Genomic DNA, 20,047 nt, shown 5'->3' on the forward strand with positions numbered 1-20,047 from the left:
CGCCATTTTAGATGGCCCATTTGGCCACAGGATGCGGTGCAGCAATGGATAGGCAGGAGAGGGCAAGGCATTGCAACCTCCCTCCAGATGCCTCATCTCCTCAAAGAGGTGCCATTGCACGCTGCAACCCCGCACCCCACGGGCTTCATCTCAGACAATCCAAGGTTGCTTTGCTGCTCAAACTCTGCTCTGCCAAAGACCCCATTTCCTCCAAGTCAGGCTGAGGAGGGTGGAACTGCACAGGAGACCCATAGCAAGCTGGGGTCCTCTCGGCCTCAGACCACCAGAGGATGCTTGCCCATAGTCAGCAGGTAGTCTCCATCTCAGCTATGGTTGTTGGGGCTGCACCTAGGCATTGTGATTACAAAAGGTAGTTTTGAAGTCACGTAAGTAGCAAGGGCAGCATGGTAGCACAGTGGTTAGCACTGCTGCTTCACCGCTCCAGGGACTTGGGTTCGATTCCCGGTTCAGGTCACTGTCTGTGTGGAGTTTGCACATTCTCCTCGTGTCTGTGTGGGTTTCCTCCGGATGCTCCGGTTTCCTCCCACAGTCCAAAAATGTGTGGGTTAGGTTGATTGGCCATGCTAAGAAATTGCCTCTTAGTATACTAGGATGCTTAGGTTAGAGGGATTAGCAGGTAAAATATGCAGGGATGCGGGGCTGGGGCCTGGGTGGGATTGTGGTCAGTGCAGACTCGATGGGCCGAGGGTCCTCCTTCTGCACTGTAGGGTTCTATGATTCTATGAAGAGTGTTCTACTACTGTAGAGGTTTTTCACACTATAAAAATTTTTTATTTGTTTTCAAAAGGAGATCAAGAGCAAAGTGCAATACAATACATTGTCACAGCTCCTCCCCAGTAAAGAAAACAACAAACAAAAACTATGCAAACAGCGAGGAAAAAACCATTTGATCTAACAGTCGACCAGTAATTAACTCTAAAGAAAGAGACAAAAGACTGCCATGTATGATAACATTTCTCAGTGGATCCTCTTATGAAGGATTTAATCTTTTCTAAATAAAGTAAAAGGATAGAAACTAAAGTCTTCTAACCAGGATGAAGCAGTTGGTGGATTGGAAGATTTCTAAGTTATTAGAATCCGCCTGCAGGTTATAAATGAAGTGAATACACTGCCTTAGTCTTTATGAGACTGGCCAGTCAGATGGGACTCCAAGCATAGCTATCAAAAGGCAAGGCTGCAAGTCTAAGTCTAGAACTTTGGAGAGAGTGTCAAAAAAAGATGATCAAAAGCTAGTGCATTTCAAACACGACCAAAACATGGGGATATGGTTTGCAGGGGCAAGTGAACATCTGTCACATTTGTTGCTTGTGTTTGAGAAAAACTTGCTAATTCTGTCTTTGGGAAATTGAACTCTGTGAAGAACTTTAAAATGAATTAAGCTTAACCAAGCACAGGAGGATGTGGTGTTGACCCCAAGAAGGGCCTCCTCCCACTAGTTGTCTGCGAGATCAAGCCCAAGCTTAGTTTCCCAGTCACTTCTTATCTTGTGGAGAGGAGAGGATCCAGAGGATAGCACGACGTTGTACAATCTTGAAATAAAACCTCTGCAAGTTTGAGGCAGTGACAAAATTCCTTCCAATAATGTATTTAGAGGTAATTGAGGAAAGGATGAGCAATGAAAGCGCATAAAACAAAAGTCTTGAAAATAAAGGTAAAGACTAGACTGAGGCCAGTTAAATTTGGTTGCAAGCTTGCTGAAGCTGGCAAAAATGCCAACAACTAACAGATCAATAAACCATTTGAGTTCCCTCTCCTTCCACAAGGCAAATGCCGAGTCAAGCTTTGAAGGCAAGAATAGTGATTATTACAAATAGGGTCTAATAGCAAAGGGGAGTTAAGTTGAAATATTGAATAAATAGCTTCCATATTTTTAAAGTAGAAATCGCAACAGCGTTTGACGTGCATTTAGAAGGAGATGAGGATTGAGCGGCACAAATTAAAGCAGAAAAGGAAGATAGACAGCAAGAAAGTGCTTCTAGAAGACACCTGTTTATACTTGGAACGGAGTTCAATAGCATATAAGGATACACAGCGCTCAGTGGATAACCTTTAGCAGTATTGATGACTTTAAGGCTATTGCCAGGACAAAGAGGAGTGGAAACAAAAAACACTCTTGTTGGCTTCCTCTGCATAGAGGGAAGTACTTTAACTTTAGAGAATTAGTGTGACTACTTGTGGTAGAAGAGATGTAGAGAAGGCGAATCCATGAAATAAATTTTGAACCAAACCCAAATTTACCCAAAACTGTAAACAAATAATCCACTCAGTCAAAAGCCCTCTCCATATAGACATGATTTCAGGGTTGGTCAAGGAGTTGGGGAAAGTATAATGTCAAGAAGATAACATATATTGGGAATAATTGGCGCCTCTTTACAAAATCAGACTGACCATCAGGTATTATACCAGAAAGACAAGACTCTAAATGACAAGCCAACACCTTAACTAACAACTTTAGATCAGCATTTAAAAGAGAAAGATTGGCCGATATGAACCGCATTCTGCAGTGTCTTTTTTTTTGAGTATAAGCAAGCTGGAAGCTTGAGTCAGTGTTCAGGGTAGAGAACCTTGGGTCAATGAGTCACAAAACTTATCTATTAATAAAGAAGCAAGCTGAGTAGAAAACTTTTTATAGGATTCAATAAGAAACCACCTGGGTTGGGACCTTGCCCCTCTGCATTGTCGTAGTGCAGTTTGTTACCTCATCCAGATGCAAAGGATCGTCCAAGTCTCTACTCAAGTTCATATCCACAGATGAGATGTCCAAGTTATTTAGAAAGTCAGTCATTGCCATGATATCTGAAGGTGGGGGGGGGAGGTGGTTCTAATTTATAAAAGTTACAGTAAAAAGAAGTGAAGGTTGAATTAATTAATTTCAGAGGGGTCATTGACTTGGGGGAGAAACTGAGAAACAGACTGGCTCCTGAGTTGGTGGGCCAGAAAGCAACTAGCTTTATCCCCATATTCATAAAATGTCAGCTGGACAGTTGTAACATATGCTCTGCTTTATTTATGGAAAGTAAGTCAAATTGAATCTGAAGTTTTAGCCTGTTTGCATATGACTCAGGAGTGAGGGTGATGGAATATTGATAGTCTGTTTCTAAAATTGAGTCCACCAATTCTTGTTGTTTTAATTTTCTTTGTTTGATGATATTAGAAATTATGTTTCCCAGACAACCACTTTGAGGGTCTCGCATAGTACTGATGGGATGGTGTAAATATCTATACCGGTGGATATAGGATAGCATGGCGGCAAGGTGGGAAAGGTCAGCATAGTGGCAAAGTGGTTAGCACAGCACCAAGGACATGGGTTCAATTCTGGACTTGGGTGACTGTGTTGAGTTTGCATATACTCCCCGTATCTGCATGGGTTTCCTCCAGATGCTCTATTTTCCTTCCACAGTCCAAAGATGTGGAGGTTAGGTGGATTGGCCATGCTATATTGCCCCTTGGTGTCCCAAGACATGTATGTTATAGGTGGATTAGTTGTGGTAAATGTATGGGGTTACAGGGATAAGGCGGGGGAAAGGGTCAGGTTAAAATACTCTGTCAGATAGTTGCTGCAGATTTGTTGGGCCTTCTGCATGGTAGGGATTCTATGATATAGATTTACAAAAAATTTTGTCAGCTGGCAAGGTTGTGTTATGTCTCCATGGAAGGCGTCCTTTAGCTTTGGGCATAAGAGTCAGGTCACGGGAATAGGGTCCATGTTCGGGTATAACAATGGCAGAATACTCAGCCATTTTAACTGTGGGGAGAAGAGCTCTATCTAAGTAAAAGTAATAAATGTGTGAGTAAGCATAATGGACTTGAGAGAAGTAGGAAAAGTCCCTTGCGGACAAGTGTAGGAAACGCCAAGGATCAACAACACAACCATTTGAGTCATAAGTATGGAGAAAGTCCTAGACATGCTAGAAGGGGTAAAAGTCTTTGGACTTGAGCAGTCCAGCCCTGAATCTATGGCATAGCTTAAATCCTCTACAAAAATAAGATGGTGATGTCTAGATTTGGAAGTGAGGATAGGGGGGATGTAATGAATTTCATATCATCCCAGTTAGGGGCATAGACATTCACCAAAAAAACAAGGGTTTGGAAGAGTATGCCACTAACGACTGCATAACACCCTCCAGGATCTGAAATTATGTTTAAGGGGGAGAAATGTATTCTTTTGTTAATAAGATTGCTACCTCCCTAGCTTTACCATTAAAGTTGGAATGAAACAACTGGCCAATCCTTATTTTAAGTAATCTGTTACAATCAGTAACATGAGGGTGCGTCTCCTAAAGGAATTATTATCAACGTTAAGATTCTTGAGATGTGAAAACACTTTGGTACATTTTGCTGGGCTATTCAATCTCATAATATTTCCTGTAACCGTCTGAGCTAGTCATATGTATAGGAAGACTTTACAAATAGAATAGTAAAATGAGTGGCAAAGAAAACAAGGCCAAAATGATCCATTACACAGTGAGAATGATCAAATACAAGAAAGTTCTTGGTTACTGTCAGCATAACAAATTCCTCCCACCTTCTTTGATCTCCAAACTAATCACTTGGTTTAGAACAAAAACCAAGTAGTGTGATGACAAACTTTTAACTAAATAAAACTGTAAATCAAATCCTAAGCTCGCCATTATAAACAAGACGAACAGTAGGCATTCGCTGACATAGCATCCACTGATTAAATAACTTTGTTAATGGTTATGTCCCCAACATATGAATTGTGTTATGTTGTATGACATGGAAAAGTTACTTGTTACAACTGCATGGTAAGACTCTAATTTATTCAAACAATCGAACATGCGCTTAGTTTTGAACCTCTTATTTATTTATTTAGTGAATAAAAAATTCCTAAGTCTAGCAGTTTCTTCCGGTCCTGTTGTGTTGAGTATGGATAAGCCTCACCTGCGTTTGGGGATTGGATACTCTTCTGTGATATGATACATAGTTTGCTCTCTCCCACAGGCACACGTGGAGATGGCACTAATGCCCCATCTATGGAGGTTAGCCAAGCAGTGGCCATGGCCAGTTCTGAACCTGTTGAGGGTGGACCACTCTTTCCTTGGAAAATTCAAACTAGGCGGTTGTTGGGTTGGGTTTGAGCCAGGTATTTGTTTGTCATGTCCAATGATTTGTATTCATTTGTCCAGGTAGAATTTGCATTGAGGCCCTGTGTGAAAGGGTTTTTCCAGATCAATCTTCCTAATGGGAGTTGTATCTTGGGTGGGCAGAATAGATCAGCATGAAGACTGGGGCATTGCAAATTTTCCAATCATTTTGATGTTGTTGCAAGTAAGTGGATATATGGAGGATTGATGTTTGCCAGGACATGAATCCAAGGGAGTGGTGTTGAGCATAATGTTCCAGTAGTGATACGCACATAGTATTCAGCTGGGTTTCAACTCTGTGTGCATGTGATGATCTTGACCAAACAAGGATGCAGTATTCTGCTACTGAGTATGAGAGAGCAAGTGCTGAGGTTTGGAGGGTGATGGGAGTAGCACCCCATGTTGAGCCAGCCGATTTGGCAATCAAGTTGTTTCAGCACTTGACCTTGGCTGCAGTTGTTTTTAGGTGTTACCAGCCTATCTCAGGTTACTCTGAGGTATGTTGGACTTGGGTGTAGCCATTCATTTGAATGTTGAACTCTTTATTGGCTTTTGCATTGTGAAGCTGGAATAAATTGGATAATATTTTTGCAGGGTTTGGCTTGAATCACCATGTGTTGTAGTATTGTTCAAGTTTTGACAAGTCCTTATTTAAAGTCTGATCCAATGTGTTGAAATAAGGGGCTTGAGTGTGAGTTAGGTGTCGTTGGCATATACAAATTTTCAGGAGGTAGTTTTTGGAAGATCATTTACATACAATTTGAACAGGGTTGGAACAAGTACTGAGCCCTGGGGTGGGGCGGGGTCCATCGGTTTGTCTTTGCCATGTCCAAGCTGAACTCTGAACCTTCAATTGTTCAACAGTGTTCTGATGCTTTTAGTCATCCATGACAGCTTCAGGAGGAGGCCAGTGTGCTAAACTGTGTTCTGAGTGGCCATGAGGTTGAGGAACACACCACTGGTCTTCAATGTTTTCTGAAAGCCATTTTCAATGTAGGTGGTAAGGGCCAATACTTGTTTTCCTGTGCTGCATTCTTTGTAGATATCAGCTTTGTCAACGCTAAAGACTTCTTCTTCAATTGGGAATCTACTTCTTAAGTGGCCAATACAGGCATCCAAGTACATAATCCAAAAGAATTTTCACACTTGCAAATATATGTTCACTTGCACTGAGAATCCAAGAAACTTCCAAATATTTTGATGATAGTTGCATTTAAGGGTGTGGAACTTGGTCCTCCTTCAGATTCTAATTATTATCTTACATTCGAGACTTGCCCCACATTGTCATATTGTGATCACTGAATATATCACCATAAGGATGCTTGAGTATTGTCTAATCTTTAATGCACAGCATAGACATGCATCATACAACTTATCACTTGCAGCCCAACATGTTCTGAGCTCTCAGAATGCAGTCTACACAGCGCCTACAGCTACTTCATTGCATCTCCTGCTGCTTTTGTTCCAATGTAAGGAGGATGCAGAGTCCTCAACGTAGAAACATAAAAAATAGGAGCAGGCGTAGGCCATTCAGCCCTTTGAGCATGCTCCGCCCATTTAACATGATTATGGCTGATCCTCTATCTCAATGCCATAATTCAGCACTCTCCCAAAACCCCTTGACACCTCTAGAGTCCAGAAATCTGTCTATTTCCTTCTTAAATATATTCAGTGATTTGGTCTTCACAGCCTTATGTGGTAGAGAATTCCACAGGTTCACCACCTTCTGAGTGAAGAAATTTTTCCTCATCTCAGCCCTATGATCTACCCTATATTCTGAGGCTGTGACACCTTGTTCTAGAACCTCCCAGCTAGAGGAAACAACATCCTTGTATCCAATCTGTACACGCCTGTCAGAATGTTATAAATTTCAACTCGAACCCCACTCAGTCTTCTAAATTCCAGTGAACATGGCCCCCAATCTCTCTTCATACAACCTTCCTTTCATTCCAGAAAGCAGCCTGCCAAATCTTTGTTCACTCTAATTATATCCTTTCTTAGATAAGAAGACTAAAATTGCTGTACAGCAGTAAGACATCCTTGCTCCTGTATTCAAACTTTCTTGCGCTGAAGGCCAACATGTTGTTTGCCTTCCTAGTTGCTTGCTGTACCTGCATGCATTCAGTGATTGGGGTACTAGGCCGTCCTACCACCTTGAAGTCTCTTAACATCCTCCTCATCACTCACATTCCCACCAAGTTTCATGTCATCAACAAACTTGGAAATATTACTTTCCGTTCCTTCATCCAAATCATTGACATATATCGTGAGCAGAATTATAGAGATTTCAATAGAATCAAATATAGTATCAACTATACCTGGATTGTTATATGTGAAATAACTCCCACAAGGCTGGTGTCCCTTCACGAAATTCAGACTTATTTATATTAGTTAGTAATACTCAGACAGGTACTTCCTAATACATAGTATACACCCTAAGTGCCAGTAACCCAGACACTCCACATGATATACCTCTGCAGGGCTCCCAGTTTGGACAACATTAACTGCCTCAATCAGGGAGCTGGTATTCTAACAGGTCTATCTTGTGGACCTCGTTAAAGTCAATACAGGATGCCTTGTTCATCTTCCTATTTAGGAATTGATTAAAGCTCTTGTAAAAGAATTGTCATCAAGATAAACCATACAGAGACTGGGAGTTATTCAATTGTGAGAAGAATGGGCCTGCATGCTGGACAATGCACAGGACAGAGAAACTATGTGGATCGTAAAGACCTCTTGCAGGGTAGATGCATCTACAGCTCTGGTCCACCTGAAAGACTTCTCTGCAAACCTTCCTCCTCTTTGAGCAGGTGTCAGGGTGATATGAGTGCAACCTCGTCACATAAGACTGTGTGGCTTTCAGTGTGTCACATCTATGGACTTTGTGGAGCTAAGGGAAAAAATAATTTTTCTATAGGTACTTGAGGTCAGGGAAACACACTACATTGTGCAGGTGCTGATGCCCACATTTAGTGCAAAGGATATGTTTACAGAGTAGTGCATGCAAAGAATCACACTCCCAGTAGAGCCAGTGTGAAAGACAGCAATTTATTTCAGTCATCAGGAAACAAGATCAATGATAGCAAATCATGTTTATGGACCTAACCCAGAGCTTCAGCCACCAGCCAGCAGAGGATTAAGAATATTGTAAAGGTTAAGTATTGATAGCTCTTTTGGCCTAGAATGACGCCAAGATTGGTGGAACGGCAAATTGCGCAGAGGGTGTGGAGAGTCTGCAGAAGGATCTAGATAGGCTGGGCGAATGGGTCAGGAACTGGCAAATGGAATTTAATGTTGGCAAGTGCGAGGTGGTCCACTTTGGTAGGAATAATGGTAGGAAGGATTATTACTTATGTGGCGAAAAACTGCAGCAGGCGACGGTGCAGAGGGACCTCGGGGTCCTTGTGCATGAGTCGCAAAAACCCAGCTTGCAGGTGCAGCAGGTGGTCAGGAAGGCGAATGGGATGCTGGCCTTCATAGCGAGGGGGATTGAATATAAAAGTAGGGAGGTCTTGCTGCAGCTGTATAGGGCACTGGTGAGGCCGCAGCTGGAGTACTGTGTGCAGTTTTGGTCGCCGCACTTACGCAAGGATATTTTGGCCTTGGAGGGAGTGCAGAGGAGGTTTACTAGGCTGATACTGGAGTTGAGGAGGTTGAGCTATGAGGAGAGGCTGAATAAACTAGGCTTGTACTTGTTAGAGTTTAGAAGAATGAGGGGAGATCTCATTGAGACGTATAAGATGATGAATGGGATGGATAGGATAGAGGTGGAGAGACTCTTCCCGCTCAGAAAGGACAGTAGGACTAGGGGGCACAGCCTCAAGATAAAGGGGGGGGCGGTTTAGAACGGAGTTGAGGAGGAACTTCTTCACTCAAAGGGTGGTGAATCTCTGGAATTCTCTGCCCGTTGAAGTGGTGGAGGCTGCCTCGCTAAATATTTTTAAGACACGGGTTGATGGGTTTTTGATAAGCGAGGGGATTAAGGGTTATGGGGAGAGGGCGGGAATGTGGAACTGAGCCACGACAGATCAGCCATGATCTTTGAGTGGCGGGGCAGGCTCGAAGGGCTAGATGGCCTACTCCTGCTCCTATTTCTTATGTTCTTATGTTCTTACATCATACCCTTGCCTTGGCCTCATCCTGTGCGTCCGTGTCATCCTCACCCTTGTTATCACCATTGTCTTCCCTGTCCTCATCAGCAAAGGTGACATCGCAATCCTCCATGCCTCTCTCTCTCTCTCTCTCTTTGCTGCTTGAGATTGTGTAGGGCACAGCAGACAATGACAATCTAGGACACTGTAGCATCCTATCACTTGCTTAATGGTGGCCCTTGTGGAGGCAAGTACCCCTCCCTGGTGACATTTGCTGATAGTGAAATGGCATCATCAAGCAGGCCTACGAAGTGCATCCCTTATCTGCAATGAACCAGCCCTGAAATTGATGCAGTACTTCAAGTACCTGTGGGAGAGCTTGTTGGGAAGAGCAAACTAACCTGCAGGATTTGTCTCGTATGATCATGTAACAACTGAACATTCAGAATTAAAACATTTCCTATTGATTAATGCAGCTGACTGTTGCCAGAGAGCTTTCAATGCCATGTGTGTAGTCAACGGCTGCTTGCACTTGCAGAAATCTGCGATTGTTGCAAAACCCAATACTGATGCTACCTGGCTGTCACTATCCAAACAGAATCTGACAAAATCACATGCTCTCCTGAAGAAGGCTTCTATCATCTTCCAGGTGCACCAGCAATATATCTGATTTCAGGCTAATGCTCGCCATTGCACTGGTTAAGGGTTGCTAGCATCCTGCACTTCTTGTGGCTCTGCTGCCACTGCCTCTGCTAGTCAGGCCATTGCTCCTCCAGCCCTGGGCCATTTCAAGCTGGTTTCCCTTCAGCTAGACTATAGCCAGTAGATGAACAGAGTTTTCTGGAGCCTGAGGCGATCTGCAAGTAAGTGACAGTGATTCATCTAGAGAGCATTTTCTTTGAAGTTTTCCCTCCATCCTTGACTTTTAAGCCCACACCAGGCCCTGTACTCAACATCAATGTATCTCTGGCCTACCTCCACCTTATTATGATGAAAGACATCCTGGAGGGCCATGGAGGAGTGTTTTCCTGTTCATATCTGCATGTACATGTAGACATTACACATTGACCAGGGTAATGATAGCCATGTCTGTGCACCCTCCTTCATACTCCTCCATCACCCTCAAAACACGTTTGAATCTTCCTTATCTTGCCATCAGAGATCTGCTACCCATTGTCAGCCATGAGTGTGTACTCCAGTGACTGGAGAACTAGGACATTGCTACTGTTCCCCCATACATGCCCCTTGGCAGCATCAACTCTCTTCTTCCCTCCGTCCTGTCTCAGACAACACATGGTGTTAATCAGCATGCAATTTACTGCAACCCCCGACCTTGATGGAATCTCACTGGAATGTGGGCCATAAGCCATGTTGCAATGCTGATTTCTTCAGTATTGGGCCATTGAGAGGAGAAATAAGCTGAGCTGGTTTTGCATCCACTTGTCTCATGGTTAATAGGGCACCCCTTAACTTGGCTATAATGTAAGAGCGTGTAAAGCATTAACCCACCTGAAAAGACATTCCACTGATATTAATCGCTTGCAATATTTTATAATTGTGCAGCAACACTGCAAGTTCCAGAATAGTGTACTTGATATTCCTTCACACCTCAAGTTCCTTCTACCCTCCCCCTATCATCCACCAGGTATCTTTTTCCATCCTTCACCATCATAAACTTGTTTTTCATCTCCTTCCTGTGACGCTTGAATCTTCCCCATTACCTGGCCCCTATTGTAATCTATGTGGGCATTCCTTATCTCCCCAGAGGCAATAAATTGCAATGTGCCTATACCTCTTCTGAGACTGACTCATCCTATTCTTCAAGCCAGCTCTTTCCTGCCTTTCCGTGAAACCCCCACCCCCTCACTCCCACAAGACCATACACTACCCACCTATTACCCTAGAACATCTAACCTACCTGATCCAACTCCCCCTCTCTGCCACCATACACCCTATCTCCCAATATGCTCATTTAAACCTTCTGACCAAACGCTCGGCATCACCAACCCCATGTTTTTGAAGTATCTCCCTACAATGCTCACTGCCCAGAAAGTCCATTCACCCCAACAGGACTAACACAAGTGAAACATGCTTCCCCCACCCTGTGCCATATTCAACACAGTCTGGTGCCCTTTGAGGTCTCCAGTGTTCACTCCACTCTTCCCATCTGACCCTGCCTCTCTTCCTCAGTCTCCCTGCAACTTAGACTGTCAGCACCCAATCCCAATCAATAGATTGACATTTACAAGTGGTCCCTGAGAAGAACGAAGCAGAAGCTACTCACTCCAAAGTCCAGAAAGAAATCTACCTCTCCAGGTGCACACTACTTATTTGCAGTTCTGAATCTAAACGCATGAACCTCTCACTCGTGGAGAACTTAACTGGAAGGGAACACTTATTTTGGGAAGCTGACCTATTAATGAGAATGAATGACATTCAAACACATACAAAAGGGACTCAACTTTAAAGATGTAAGGACTTAATTGCAAAAGTTTATCCTGCTGCCAGAAAGGTGAATTTTGGCCTCCCAATCAATTAAGCTTACTTCCTGTTCCATGTAGCCCCAAAAGATCCTGTCTATTCTGTCAGCTTCTAACATGCTCTGCCTCCTGGTGATATATTATTTACTGATTATAATTTCAAGGGCTGCATTGTTATAAAGATTTCTGTACAGATATGCATTAAGGGAAAATCTCAATACAATCTATTTATAACTTGAAACCATATTACAGGATAGAAAGAGTACTTGCATTTATGTAACATTTCCATGACCATTGTATGTCTCAAATGGATTTTGCAGCTAATGAAGTAGGGTTGTAATGCAGAAATGTGGCAGACAATTTTGTGCACAAAACTCTCACATATAGCAATGTAATAATGACTAGACAATTTGTTTTCGTGACATTGATTGAGGGATAAATATTAGCCAGGACACCAACCCCTGCAGTTCTTCAAAATATGGGATCTTTTATATCCATAAGTGGTCAGTGAGCTTTGTGCATGAGCAGTAGGAGAGAGAATATTCTAAATGTGAGACAATCAGAGTAGTTTAATGTCTCATTCTAAAGACATCAAATCCAATGATGCAGCACATCTTCAGTACTGTATTAGATGTTTCAGTCACAGTTGCAACTGTTCCTTTTATTCCATGGGCTCAGCTTCATTGACTGGCCTGTTATGTGGCACTTCATCAAACTGATACTACTGTTAGCCTTTTGTGGACTAAGGTCATTGGTCTAGTGTATAATTTCAGGAAGGAAAACTCAATATCATTCTGTTTTGTTTCTCAATAATAATTTTCTCATGAGTGGGTGTCTCTGTGCTGGTGCCTGCACAAATAAAATTCCTAGAGATGGCAATAATGGTCACTGGTTTCAGATCTGGAAGTGGAACTGAGTGGCAATTATTGGATTGTTTAGAAAATAAATGGTCTTAAATATCAGTTCTAAATTAGTGTCTGAAGAAGTGACCCAGTGTTTTAATGAAGACTATACACCTGAAATGTCATAACCTCTTCACTGAAGCTGGTTGAATTTTCAGCCTTAGTTTTTAGATTTCCAGCATTTTCAATATTACATTTAATGATCCTCTCTTTGTTTCAACTTCAGGTCATTGTCCAGAGGTCACTCTCTGCCAAAACATTGCTTCATGCCAAAGGTGGCTCCTTGTTTGCTGCCTACTTGAAAGTCCTGCCTGTTTTTATAATGGTGCTTCCAGGCATGATAAGCAGAGTACTCTTTACAGGTAGGTGCATGAGAGATCTACATTTCTTTTGACATTGAATTTCACAGAGTGAAATCTTCCTTAAACTGAAAATTGTCACTTCTATTATGATTCGTGCCTTAGATGAAGTGGCCTGTGCTGATGCTGATACTTGTCATAAAATTTGTGGGAATCAGATTGGTTGCTCGGATATCGCTTACCCAAAGCTGGTAATGGAATTGCTGCCAAAAGGTATAAGAAATCCAATTACTTCTAATTTACGGCATACTGTCTATGCTGGTGTTACGATCTGCACTAGCCTCTTTCTCTATTTACTTGATTACACCCTACCAGCCTATCAATATGCTCCTTTCTATTTCATGTACTTACTAACTCCTTCAATGCATCTATGTCATTCATCTCAGCCACTCCACCAAAAAGTGATTTCCACACTCTCACTATTATCTGAGTAAAGAATTAATCTGGGACATTGTAAAAAAAAAAGTCATCTGCAGAACTGGTTCTCACAAAAATGTTTCTCTTAATCCACCTTATGCTCTGCTGATCCATCAGGTCATGCAAGTGGACCTAGCATCTATTAAAGCTGCTGGATCCCATTAAAACATCATTAGCATAAAGACTGCCAGCAAAATCTGCAAGATAATTGGGAATATCCTGACTACCATTCCTTTCTTTAAGGGAGTTGCCTTATCTAAATCACATGATCTTTATTTTTTTTCTCACATACCACTCATTTCTAATTCCCTCCTGGCTGGCAATGTTTCAACTGGTATTTGGAACTGAAAGGCAAATTGATACAGGAATTGGATTATGTCAAAGGATTTTAGCCCAGGAACTGATGAGGGGAGCCTATCTTCGCATCCTCCTTATATTCTCCATTTCATTAGTCCACAAAGTCCCTCCCTCTCACCCCCAGGATCTTGGTGAGACCACATTTGGAATATTGTGTGCAGTTCTGGTCACCTCACTACAAGAAGGATGTGGAAGCATTGGAGAGAGTGCAGAGGAGGTTTACCAGGATGCTGCCTGGTTTGGAGGGTAGGTCTGATGAGGAAAGGTTGAGGGAGCTAGGGCTTTTCTCTTTAGAGTGGAGGAGGATGAGAGGTGACTTAATAAAGGTTTATAAGATGATGAGGGGGATAGATAGAATGGAGTTCAGAGATTATTTCCTTGGGTGGATGCGGCTGTTACTGGGGGCCTAACTATAAGGTTCATTCATGGTGGGAGATATAGGACGGATGTCCGAGGTAGATTCTTTACTCAGAGAGTGGTTGAGGTGTGGAATGGACTGCTTGATGTGATAGTGGAGTCGGACACTTTAGGAACTTTCAAGCAGTTATTGGATAGGCACATAGAGCACACCAGAATGATAGGGAGTGGGTTAGCTTGATTTTGGTTTCGGACAAAGCTGAGCACAACATAGAGGGCCGAAGGGCCTGTACTGTGCTGTACTGTTCTATGCTCTTGCCTTTTCCTCACCCTCTTTCCCAGATTGCTGCGTGGGCTTGTTGGGCCAAAGGGCCTGTTTCCCGTGCAGGGTTGTTCTTTGTTCTTTGTTGTTTTGTTCTTTATCTACAGAAAAAGAGGGTGACTGGATGGAGTGCAATTTACTTGGGATTAACCACATAGAAGGGCAGAGATGGTTGGGTTTTGCTTCACAGGTAAACATGATGGCTTAACCAAAATGCCTCAGTATCCTGGCATTGTGCTCTTGACCTCACATATCTGGCTGAATTTTCGCAGAGGTGGAATTACTTAAGAGCACTATAAAAATGGTAGGCGGATCCCAATTCCTGACCATATTCCTAGGCTGTCTGATTTTTGGGATTGCCTTTAAAGGGTATAGGCTGATTCCTATCAAAAGCTCTGACCCAATAAACCTGAACAGGCAGAGACTTATTGTGGGAGATAAGCATATCCTATTCCTTTGTAATTTTCATGGAGTCATGTCAGATTTTTGAAGAGTCATGGTTCACTGCCCCTCAGCGGAGTTATGAACCATAGTCTGCATGAGGGAACTAAAAGATGAGTTTAAAAAGGTCCACCTCATGACCCCTATGCTACGTTATACATTATGTATGCTTGGTTGAGGGTCCAGGCATCCTTTACTCTTGCTGAAACTGTTGCATCTCAGGGAAAACGTTGCTTGATTGACAGCTCTGGTTCTCTGATCTCTGTGGTCAATTCACAATGTTTAGTTTTAAAGTTTATTTATTGGTGTCACAAGTAGACTTACATTAACATTGCAATGAAGTTACTATGAAAATCCCCTTTACAAGGTTAAGTGGTTTCAATGACATGTCATTTCTTTTATTGATCCTTTTTGGATCTGAATGATTGACATTTTCATTGCCTTGTAATGAAATGATTTTCAAAAAATACAGTGGAAAGTAATGAATTAAGAACTTAAAAAATTTTTTTTTACATATATCCTCCTGTCACTGCAAGGTTAATTGATTTTCTATAATGTACAGAGTCAATGGGCATGTAGGTACGATAGCTTACCGTAGGGATATGAAAGACAGCTGAGGTTGAGTGGCATAGCTTAACATACAGGGCATGAAGGCCATGGGAGTGTGGGAGGTGATCTTACCTTAGCCAATGAGACTATAAAAGGCATGAAAAAGGAGACAGCAGCAAGACAACAAGATGTGTGAGGGGAATGAGTGAAGTGAGTGTTGAAAAGAGGTGTGAAAGGGGAAGACAGCAAGAGTACAAGAATAGAGTTGAGACTACTTCCAGATTAGCCATGATCTTATTGAATAGAAGAGCAGGTTGTAAGGACTGAATGGCCACCTTGTAAGTTGGCATATGGGACATGACAGACTATAGGGTGGATGGGTTGCATGAAGTGGTGTGGATTTGGGTTTGGGGAATGTGTGAGAAGTGAGGCTGGAGGGATTTTTCTGTTTTTATTTTACCTGGGTCACAGACCACCTCAACACCTGGCAGACCCTGTGGCTGCTTCCAAACTCTTTCCTGGGTTGGATGGTCTAATTCCAGCTTGAACCCCACACTCAACAATGAAGATCCTACATTTGCAGACACTTCATACAGAGGCAGGCAGGCCAAGCCAAGAATTTTCCCAACTCCTGCTTTTTACCTTGGTGATGAAAATGCAGGCAGTCATTGGCCGGAATTCTCCCACCCCACCCGCCACTGCAGTTGTAACGCAGAGGTTGCAGACAATGTGAAGGCCCGTTAACAATTGGGTGGGAATTTCTGGATTTTAGATTAGCGCAGCCAGAGAATTCTGCCCATTCTCGGTAACTCAGTTGCTACTATGATGCAACCTTTAGTACAATGCTTGTTTGATCCCACTCTGTTTTTCTGCAGGATTGCGAGGCCTGATGATGTCAGTAATGATTGCTGCCCTCATGTCCTCCCTCACTTCAATTTTCAACAGCGCGAGTACGTTATTTACAATGGATGTCTGGCACCACATCCGACCTCACTGCTCCGAGTGGGAGCTCATGATTGTTGGCAGGTAGAAAATTTTCAGCCATTTGGGAAGAAGTGTGTTCAGCTGAAATATAATTATTGTCTGCCCACAAGCAATTTGGGCCTTCTTTAATTTCTCTGAACAAAGAATATTGCATACTGTTCCTCTCCTTAAACTTTGTCGAAATCAAGGTTCACCATTCTTTCACCTCCTTTAGTTTTTCTCCAGATTCTCCAAAGACTGGACCTTCCTATTTCACTGACATTTTCCTTTCTTTCTTTGGCCTTCTCTGCGCAAATAATGATAACCCCACTATCTTCAGCACGTCCACATAAATATTGCTTATCTTTGGTAGCTTTTAAGATCATATTGCAGCACAGGAGGTAGGTCAGGGAAGAAAATTCTTATTTATATAATGTCTGTCAGAAACATTGTGGTGTTTCACATACAATAAATGACTAAATTATTGTCATTGTTGACATGCAAGGTAATATGCCAGCCTTTTAGCCAGGAAAACTTTGGCCATCATGATTTTTATTGTTAGAACTCTGAAATGATCCAGAATATTATAAATTTCACTCGTAGCTAGCTTGGGAACTTCATTCTTAAAGCTGAACTGTCCAGAATGTCCAGTTTCCAGTTTTGGACACTGGGATGCCACAGAAGTCCTGATGAAGAAATTATTCAGGAAGTTTGAATTAGCTCTCTGGATACCACTGAAAAAAGTCTCTGAACTATCTACAAATTTCCACATTTGCAATTCCCTTCAGTAGCCCTGTCCCATCATGTCAATAGTCTTGTAAAGGATGAATAAAGGCATGACTTCAATAAAGCCACCCCACTAATTTTGTTCTTGCAGTAGGTCCTACCATTACTGAGTCCCTATCCAGTTTCTGGTCATTCCAATGGGTTTACACTGATGTTATGTTCACCCTTCCCAAATTCCATTTCCCGACAAAAAACGCCTTTCTTTTAAAGCAGTTTGTAAAAAAAATTATAAGATAAGAAATTACAAAAGTAGCAAGGCTTCACTGGTGTCTTGTTGCAGTTACCACTGAATAGAGTTCTGTGCACAGTTGCTAAATTTGATTTTTCATTTATTTCAGGGTGTTTGTTCTGGTCCTGGTGGTGCTCTCTGTCCTGTGGATTCCTTTGGTACAAATGAGCCAAGGTGGTCAGCTCTTCCAGTACATCCAGTCCATCAGCTCCTACTTACAACCACCTGTTGCAGTGGTCTTCATGGCCGGCTGCTTCTGGAAACGAACTAATGAGATGGTGCCCATTTTCTAAATTTATTTCATATAAACTAAAGGTTAATAGTAAGGTTATAACACAATACCTGCCTGGGCTCTCCCTGGTTATTTATATGTGGCGGAGTCCTGTTGTTAACAATGCCAAAGAGGTACTTCAAATGGAAGTCTACAAATATTGGGTGCACCCTATGGAAGCCACTGCCAGACTGTCTCACATTACTCTTTTAATAATTCTGCAATGTGTTAGAACTTCTCAATCAGGCAATGGGAAGTCCAAAGTAAAAGCACTGTGTGTTCCATTAATCAGAAGGCACAGCAGATCCTGCCACACCATTTAATGATCTTCAATCTAATTGCAGCAAGCAAAATTGTGTTTTAGTTGTGGAACATTACTTAAGAAAATTGCATACCTCTCAGGGTCCACCAATTAATGAGAAGGTTTGTGATTAGCTCCATCTTGCAGATCTTGTAAGAGCATGTCAGATGATGGAATTCAGAAGATTCAGACTACTCTTACATACAGGGGAGACAGGCCATGTGTCCATAAGCAGCAGTGTTTCAATTTTTGAAATTGATTGTGGCACGTTTCACCAAACCCTTTATTAGTCAATGTTAACGATTTGCAGCAAATCCTTTAGAACAAAATCAAGAAGTATTGTTTATTCATACATTCAAACCTAGGGGATAGTTGTCACAACTGTACACACAGACATTAGAAGGAGATAGGAAAAACAATGAGGAATAACTTGAGAACAAAAAAAAGTTACAAATATCAATTCATGTGAATGTGAGTCCAAGATGACAGAGTCCAATGAAGATTCCTTCATAAAGGAACTAAAGTTCAAGTGGGTTCAGATAGCTAAAAGTTCTTCAAGGTTAGTGATGACACAGCAAGGTGAAGTTGGCATACAGAGCCCTGGTCCCTTGCACAAGCAATGGCAGCAATCTTCTAGAGACCCAGGCTTTGAGGACCTTGGCTTTGTTGTCAGCCTGGAATCTAATTTGGTGTTGACAGGCTGGCTGTTAACTGCAGACTGCCCTGGGAATCCTGCAATGTGACATTAGAATTTTCCAAAAGTCAAAGGAGCTTCGATCATGTGGTGTTGTCCATTGTTTAGTTTCAGGTTAACAGTTTCTATATCTCTGGTCCAAATCCCCTGTTCACCTAAGGATAGTGGTCTCCAACCTTTTTAAGCACAAGATCACTTTTAGCATCAAAGTGCAACACAAGATCTACTCTTAAAAATTCAACTTTACTAAAACTCCCCAAAATTTATTTTTGCATAACATTCACCTATTCTTATAGTCCACCAGATGGCATCTATAGACGACTGTGATTCTTGAACTTGATGATTTTCATCCGGGGGAAAAAACACCTCACAGAGGTATGTGGAACCAAAGTAGGCCTTCATCTTGAGTGCACACAATGCCAGAAGAGGGTACTTCTCTCTGTTACAAGTCCCCAGAAGTCTTTGTCCCTTGATCTAGCTTTCAGCTCTGTCATCTTGCATGGTGTTCATTTCCATGTCAAGTCCACTGCTTTGTTCAAACACCTGTTAAAATTTTGCTGTCAGTTTTCCAATGTCCATTTGAAAAAAAGGATTTGAGACAAATATAATGATTTGTTCCAACTTATCTAACTCTTGAAATCATCTGTTGAATTCATTCTCTAATTTGTTCTGGTGGTTGCAAAATTTGTTTGGATAGAACACTTTCTGTTTGGTCTGTTATTTGATTTTCTCCAGATTTGGGAACTGCTCAGGAATTCTGTTCTTTAACTGGAAGGACCACAGGCCCAGTTTCAACTTGAACACATTCACTGCACTGATCGTGTGTGACAAGTCTCTGTCCCACCCCTGCAGTTCTTGGTTCAACTTATCAATTTTGCACTTACACCTCAAAGAAATGCCAAGTCTATCAAACATGCATAATCTGACAGCCCGCTGTTCACCTTAATTCTTGATTTAAGAAAGGTGACAATTTCTGGGAACAGATTTAAAAATTTCTGGAGGACTTTTCTTTGACTTAACCATCTCACATCTATATGAAGGATTTCAAGTTCACCGAGTAACAATTTGAACAAGCGATGTTGCAGATCTCTGGCACAAATTGAGTTGATGCTCTTGACAACAACTGTCACTACATGAGTAAAGTCGATAACCTTGCTTGCTAGCACTTGTTGATGGATAACACAATGGTAATTGAAGGGAATTCAGGATCATTTCTGCAAAGTGCAAAGAAATGCAGCACTGCCTGCATTGACATCCAGCATTGACGGTGCACCATTAGGTGTGATTGAAACCAGTTCCTTGATTGGAATGTTTTTCCAGTCACATAACTTTTAAATTTGTTCTTCACCTCTTGTCCTCTCTTTGAGTGGCAAAAGACTGAGGAAGTCCTCCTTTGTTGCAT

At 42.0% G+C, this 20,047-nt stretch overlaps 1 protein-coding gene across 1 annotated transcript in view; it reads left to right on the plus strand.

Annotated features, from left to right (window-relative positions):
• Positions 1-20,047, plus strand: part of LOC145354905 (sodium/myo-inositol cotransporter 2-like) — a 63,628-nt gene that overhangs the window by 19,306 nt on the left and 24,275 nt on the right. The window contains exons 9-12 of the mRNA XM_080206522.1: positions 12,826-12,961; positions 13,064-13,171; positions 16,277-16,427; positions 17,489-17,657. Coding sequence (XP_080062648.1) covers positions 12,826-12,961; positions 13,064-13,171; positions 16,277-16,427; positions 17,489-17,657 — 564 coding nt within the window. The remainder of the gene's footprint in view (positions 1-12,825; positions 12,962-13,063; positions 13,172-16,276; positions 16,428-17,488; positions 17,658-20,047) is intronic.

This window comes from Carcharhinus amblyrhynchos, chromosome 18 (genome assembly GCF_965287045.1).
Source record: "Carcharhinus amblyrhynchos chromosome 18, sCarAmb.v2.hapA, whole genome shotgun sequence".
In the NCBI taxonomy this organism is placed as follows: Eukaryota; Metazoa; Chordata; class Chondrichthyes; order Carcharhiniformes; family Carcharhinidae; genus Carcharhinus; species Carcharhinus amblyrhynchos.